The sequence below is a fragment of the Lolium perenne genome, chromosome 7, assembly GCF_019359855.2.
Source record: "Lolium perenne isolate Kyuss_39 chromosome 7, Kyuss_2.0, whole genome shotgun sequence".
Taxonomy (NCBI): Eukaryota; Viridiplantae; Streptophyta; class Magnoliopsida; order Poales; family Poaceae; genus Lolium; species Lolium perenne.
The window spans coordinates 48491353-48497752 of NC_067250.2; the positions used below are offsets into that span (position 1 = coordinate 48491353).

The 6400-nt window shown below is 43.7% G+C and overlaps 1 protein-coding gene across 1 annotated transcript; it reads right to left on the reverse strand.

Annotated features, from left to right (window-relative positions):
* Window positions 1-222: 222 nt before the first annotated feature.
* Window positions 223-2961, reverse strand: LOC127317591 (shikimate kinase 2, chloroplastic). The gene is made up of 9 exons (XM_051348162.2): window positions 2629-2961; window positions 2066-2112; window positions 1907-1961; window positions 1645-1805; window positions 1452-1534; window positions 1228-1357; window positions 851-929; window positions 684-748; window positions 223-574 (listed from the first exon to the last, which is right to left on the reverse strand). Exons 1-9 carry the CDS (start codon window positions 2825-2827, stop codon window positions 506-508), a joined length of 888 nt encoding a protein of 295 aa, XP_051204122.1. The 5' UTR covers window positions 2828-2961; the 3' UTR covers window positions 223-505.
* Between the last annotated feature and the right edge of the window lie 3439 nt (window positions 2962-6400).

Sequence of the window (6400 nt, forward strand, 5' to 3'; positions counted from 1 at the left end):
CTTCAGGCTCCAGGCTTTGTAAAACGTTGAGATACCCAAAAAAATGATAACTTTTTTTTTTGTTTCTGAAGGGCCTTTGTTGTTCATGTTCAATTTATTTTTCTCAACCTATTGTGCTCTTTTTACATTTGGCATGAAGTATATCACATCAGAAAACATGAGTACACAGAAGTTTTCATATGAATTTTCCCTAAAAAGAAGATCCCACTTACGGAAAAGATAGAGTGAAATATGTAACTGCAATGATCATTCCGAACTGTGGAACTGTCACATTAGCCCCATCGGCTATTCTCTTATTTATTTTCTAAGCATGCGCAAGCCCATCCCCACTTTGGGTACAAAGAATCTCTTATTTATTTTCTGAGCATGCGCAAGCCCATCTCCTCTTTGGGTACAAAGAATAAATGAATAATGTTGAGGTATAAAAGAATAAACATACAGAGTACAAGAAAAAATGGGGGCCAAAATCTACAGGGCTTGTATCCTTCGTATCTTTGTGATCAACTTATAAGTCTTCAAATGGGCCGCTGGCCATGGAGTGCTCATTGACAAAATTCTGAATCTTCTGCAGGGCCTGAATTGCAGCAGGACATTACATGAGAGGAAAATTCGTCTAAGGGGTGCATTGGAGAAAGCATGGAATGTCAATTGCACACTAAAAATTGACTCAATATGTATCATACCTCAATCGCGATATCAGTTGGGGTTAGCTGAGAGACATCTCCATGACCCTGTTTAGCTGCAATCTCTGCACAGATAAAAGGAGACACTTATTTTCTGCTGAACTAGAAATTTGCTCAGGCACAAATAAATGGTGACCCTGTGCCACAAATCTATGAACCTAACATACCTTCTAGTGATACCCTTACATCGGCATTAGCATAAGCATCCCCTCTTTGCTCCGCGAGCAGGCTAAGTTTCGCGAAAGCCTGTGGCACAGACAAAAGCATTGAGTCATGCATTTTAACTAGTGGGAACAGGGAGAAAGAAAAATGTCTACAACCAATATACATGTAGAGGGTTTTAAAAATTGCATGGATGTTTACTGCAATTCTTTGATGTGTCTCATTTAGTGTTTGTGCACAAAGTAACACAACAGCGATGTCATATTTTACGGTCGTAAAGCGGGTCAGTGACAAGATATGTTGTAAGCATGCTAAAACACCCAAAACAGAGATCAGCATGTTCAAAAAAAAAAAAATGGTTTCGAAGAATGAGAGCAGCTACCGCTGTGTATGGATCAGCAGATGGTTGATCTAGAAGGGGGCGAGAAGCAGTCCCAACTTGTGCAATTCGCTTCGCAAGCGCATCCAAAGGCACATCCAACATGATAGACATACCTTTCTTCATGTAACTCCTGAAAATAAATAAAAATCTAACTATTATTCATCCAAAGGAGAAAACAGGATAGAATAAATAAAATTGTGACGAGATCAGAGCAATTGCAATACCAGTTAACTGGCCGAATAACAGCACCGCCTCCAGTAGCAACAACTAACCGCTGCATTGAGGACAGATCTCTCAAGACGCTGCTCTGTACAACAAAGAGGGCAGATAAACTAGAAAATGTTAGTCAATAAGTCTTTTAATTCTCAGTGCTACAGCGACGCACAATCTATAACAAATCTGTACAGCAAACATTACCTCATTATCTCTGAAGAATGCTTCACTATGAACCTTGAATATTTGAGCAACAGAAGGCATGCCAACTGCCTGTTCGACCAAACTATCGCTGTCAAAGTATGAATAACCCAGCACTTCGGCTAATATCTTGCCCACCGTACTCTTTCCGGAGCCCATCATTCCTGCATTATGAGCATACTCTTATTAATTAAAGAGACAAAGAAGAAATTCTGTGTTTACTACTTCTTGGTAAGAGTAAAAAGGGATAGGTGCAGGAACTGACCAACTAGGTAAATACAGCGCCCGTTCAACTCGAACAGAACCTGTTCTGCTTTCCTCTGCAATTACAACACAGGTACTAATAGTATGTCAGAAGCGACGCCCCAAGAAAAAAACAGTTGGCTCTATTCATATAAGGAAGAATTCAGTGTAAGATGTAGACCTTTAGCAACAGGGCTTCGTCAACCGAGTTATGCAAGCTCTGCTGACCTGTAGTACAGGAAGGCCACAAAGAAAAATCAGTATGAGTATGTGTATGTCCTAATGAATAGCAAGTAGTGCCTCCGTCCCATAACCAATTCAACGAGGAGCTCTATCGCGCGCGCTTGATTTAAGTTCCATCTACGTCATCGAACACGGACGGGACGGGCTAAGTGTTTTCTGTCCCTCCTCCACCACCACAAGTGTGCCAATTTGACCGAGCAAAGCGATCACCTACCTACACCCAACTACCTTGCTGTGTTCAGTCCACGGGCAGCCACGTTTATCGACAGCAGAGGAGAGCATCCCTTCTCCCAACACAATTTTGACAGGAATCAATCGACCGATGGATTTACGCCGATCGCCAAAGCAACAAAAAAAACTAGCTATCCCACGATCGCACGATCTTTCCCGGAGCAGAAAGAATCTACTAGCAGCATCCCAACCCCCATATTCTCTTGGATTCAACCAAAAAGGCCGCACAAAAATAGGATGATACTACTAGTGTATGAGAAAATAACATACCTCTGGATGTCTTGACGCAGCAGAGCGGGGCGACGGGCTTGGCCCCGCGAGCCCGCAGCGCCGCCCCTCCGGCGGGTCCTCCGATTCGCAGGCTCCCCGACCGGCCCCGCCTATCCCCGCCGAGAGCCCCGCTCCGGCTCCCGGCTCCGACGATCCCGACCGTCCGCGTCTGCATCGCGCCGGCCGCCTCCATTGCCATCCCCGGTCGCGAGGCTGCGTCGCGCAGGACGGGATCCTCGTACGTAGCAGGTGGGTAGGTAGGTAGCCGTAGCGCGCGTGCGTGCGAGGTCGCAGGGCGGAGCTGGAGCTGGTGGCGGCGAGTGGTGGTCGCCGTCCGTCCCGCGCCGGTCCTAAATAGCCTCTGAGACGGTAGGTTGGTCCAACTCGGACAGGGCAAGACGCTGACGCGGAGTGGCGGGTCGCTGCGTCGATCTCAACATGTCAAGTTACCGTTTTGCCCCTCGTGACCTTAAACTAATTCTTGCACGTGAAAGGTGAGATGCAGAAAAAAAAAACTCAGATATTGAGATGCAGGATCGTGGAAATGCGGTGCGCTTTGAGTTCAACACGCCTGGCAGCTTTTTTTACAAATTCGATAGTTCTTAGAAGTTCACCCTATAATGTTTCTTTACAATTTCAATCAGGGCTGTACTGCAGCCTGTTCAATCCCGATTTATAGGGTCTCCAAATTAATATGTTAAACTAGTAATCTAATGACCGATTATGTTTAATTGGACCTCAATCAATTCGATGAGAGATGCTACGGAGTACTATACTCCATTAAGGCAGTAATAGTGCTTAGTAAATTTGCAATCACATTAACTCCAAGGGCTCCCAAGCCACCCATGCATCTTTACCCTTATCTTTTCTTTCTCTTCCATCGCGAGTGTAGCTAATTCAGTAAGTCTTCCAATGAATATTAAGATTTTGTCTCAAGAACTTTTATGAAGAACTAATTGAAGATTCATTTTAGAAAGATGGCACGTTTCGACTAAAAATTAGCACTCTTGAATTCTTAGATTGCTTTTGATGCACTTCTTTTAATTTATTTTACCACATACTACCTCCATTCCTATAAATAAGAGCACACACATTTCAATGTGAACCTTGACCAAATAAATAGAACAATAATATCACGATCATATTGTTGTGAAGTGTATATGTGGATTGCCTAGCCCTTTCCATCAGTTCGGACTTTTGGTTCAAGTGGCTAGTGCATGAAGCTTAACATGGTATCAGAGCCCCAGGTCTCGAGTTCAAATCCTGGTTTTTGCAATTAAGCCTAAAAATTGTTGTTGCCCCCCTCTATAGCCACGCTGTTTCGGTGTTCTCTTCTTCTTTCACGTGTTGACTTTCTCTTCTCCCGTCACACGCGAGTGGGGGTGTTGTGAAGTGTATATGTGGATTGCCTAGCCCTTTCCATCAGTTCGGACTTTTGGTTCAAGTGGCTAGTGCATGAAGCTTAAACATGGTATCAGAGCCCTAGGTCTCAAGTTCAAATCCTGGCTTTCACATGGTTTTCGCAATTAAGCCTAAAAATTGTTGTTACCCCCTCTTTGGTCACCGCTATTTCGGTGTGCTCTTCTTCTTTCACGTGTTGACTTTCTCTTCTCCCGTCACACACGAGTGGGGGTGTTGTGAAGTGTATATGTGGATTGCCTAGCCCTTTCCATCAGTTCGGACTTTTGGTTCAAGTGGCTAGTGCATGAAGCTTAACACATATAATACATAAGCAACATTGATAGAATCGTGTTGGAAAATACTTTCTAATGATACCAGTTTTATATCAAATATTTTTTATATACTTCATCATGAAAAATATGTTTTAACTTCATCAAAATTTGCATGTATCTACAAACTAAACTCATCTAAATACATATATATCTAGATAAAATTGAAACATCCTTTTTAAATAGAGAGATATAGATTAATATATTATCAAAGATAAAATACGAAAAACAAGGGTGCATTGTTTATTGAAATGGCGTGAGTAGTATATATAAAATCATCTTAGTTGCCAATGATCATGTTGAGTGCCTCTATTTCTTGTTTTTCTCAGGGCCTCCGTATTCTCAGGTACGGCCCTGATTTCAATTATTCACCCCTCTCCCTGCCTCCCCGAGACTTCGTGACACGGCAAGAATACGGACTCAGCAATATGGTACCACCATGTCTTGGGAGTATGTTTCTTCGCGAAAAAATTTGAGGATTGTAGAAAGTCTGTAATGCACTATGTATTACTCTGGTGTATATGCACACATATAGGTACAATGTGGGCTCACCACGTCCTCGACTATACAAAGGAGGGGGGCATATGGTAGGAAATACACCAGAGAATATCTACTCAACAAGGATGCCCATTGAACAACCGCATCATTACAGAAAATCCCTAATCAAAAATTAAGAAGAAAAAAAATTCTTTGGACTCACCGCCCTCTTCCAACAGCACGATTCGATGGTACATCGCTGCTACAACCCCGTCGTTGGAGCTAGCCTGACATTGTTGCCTACAGAAAGGAAGTCATCAAGACTATATTTCATAGGACCTCTTGTCACGGAGAAGAACATGTTGATGGGGCAGCCCACTGGCGGATCTTAGTGGAGGCCAAAAGGGGTCATGCCTCCCCGCCCCCGTCTCCCCCCCCCCCCCCCCCCCCACACCCCCCCCCACACACACACACAACTCAATGAAAAATTACACAATACTACTTAGTATTTACCATTTTTTACCATACAAAATAGAAAAGATTTTAATCTTGCTCGCTCAGCTTTCATCTAATGTCTTTTTACCCCTCCTACAATTATGGTCAAGGTCCGCCACTAGGGCAGCCTGAATCCCTCGATCAAGTTTCGATGTCATCGCTCCACGGAACGGTGTTTGCATAAGATATTTGGTATTAGTGTCGATGCTGAAAGAAGTGGGGTCGAAGCACAAGAAACCTAGCCTCATGGTTTTGTTGTTACGGCACAAATCCACACTACCACTCTACAAGATCGAGACGGGGCCAAGGGTAGGAAAATCTTATCCGCCTGAGCCATCACGGCCACCATCAGAGTGATGCCACCACAAAATCCTAACCTATCTACACGTCGGAGACAAAGCTTGCGGGAAAGGGGGGAACCACTGGGGTCGCTGGCGGAGGAGAGGGCGGGGAACATGTTGCATCCCTTTTTCGGTGGTCCTGTTGGAGAGGGGGGATGTGCCTTCAAATAGTAATAGGAGGGAATACACACATGTCTTCCTCGTTACAGAAGAGGAGTGGCCACATGACAAGAGGTGAAGAAGAGACAAAATTAGTATGTTCTACTTTGACGTAAGGTACATCTCACTAGAGATTTAAGCATCGTGGATGCTCTACATAGAACAAACCGGTCAGCAAAATCGCTCCCTCCATGCCTTTTCTTGACATCTCTTCTTTCGCTCTACTCTACGGCAAGGCTTAGTTTCCTAAACCCTATGATCTAAGGGTGAAGATTTGCAAGCATGTACTGCGTGGGGTGTGTTCGGAAGTGATATTCGATTTGCAACTACCAGATCTTATTGTTCGCAACGAGTAGCTATTGTGGTCTTCGAAGTCTCATATGGCGACTTAATTGGAAAGGGTGTTTGCATTTGTCACTTTTCCTTACTATGTGTTCAGTGTATTCTTAACCTCTGGCAACTGATGAGGAAGCTTTAGGAAGAAGACGGGCAATATGATTTTTGATGTAATTTTATTGTTTATTGGTCGTTTTGTGTCTTGTCAATCACTTGTACTGTTTTCTGGATTCC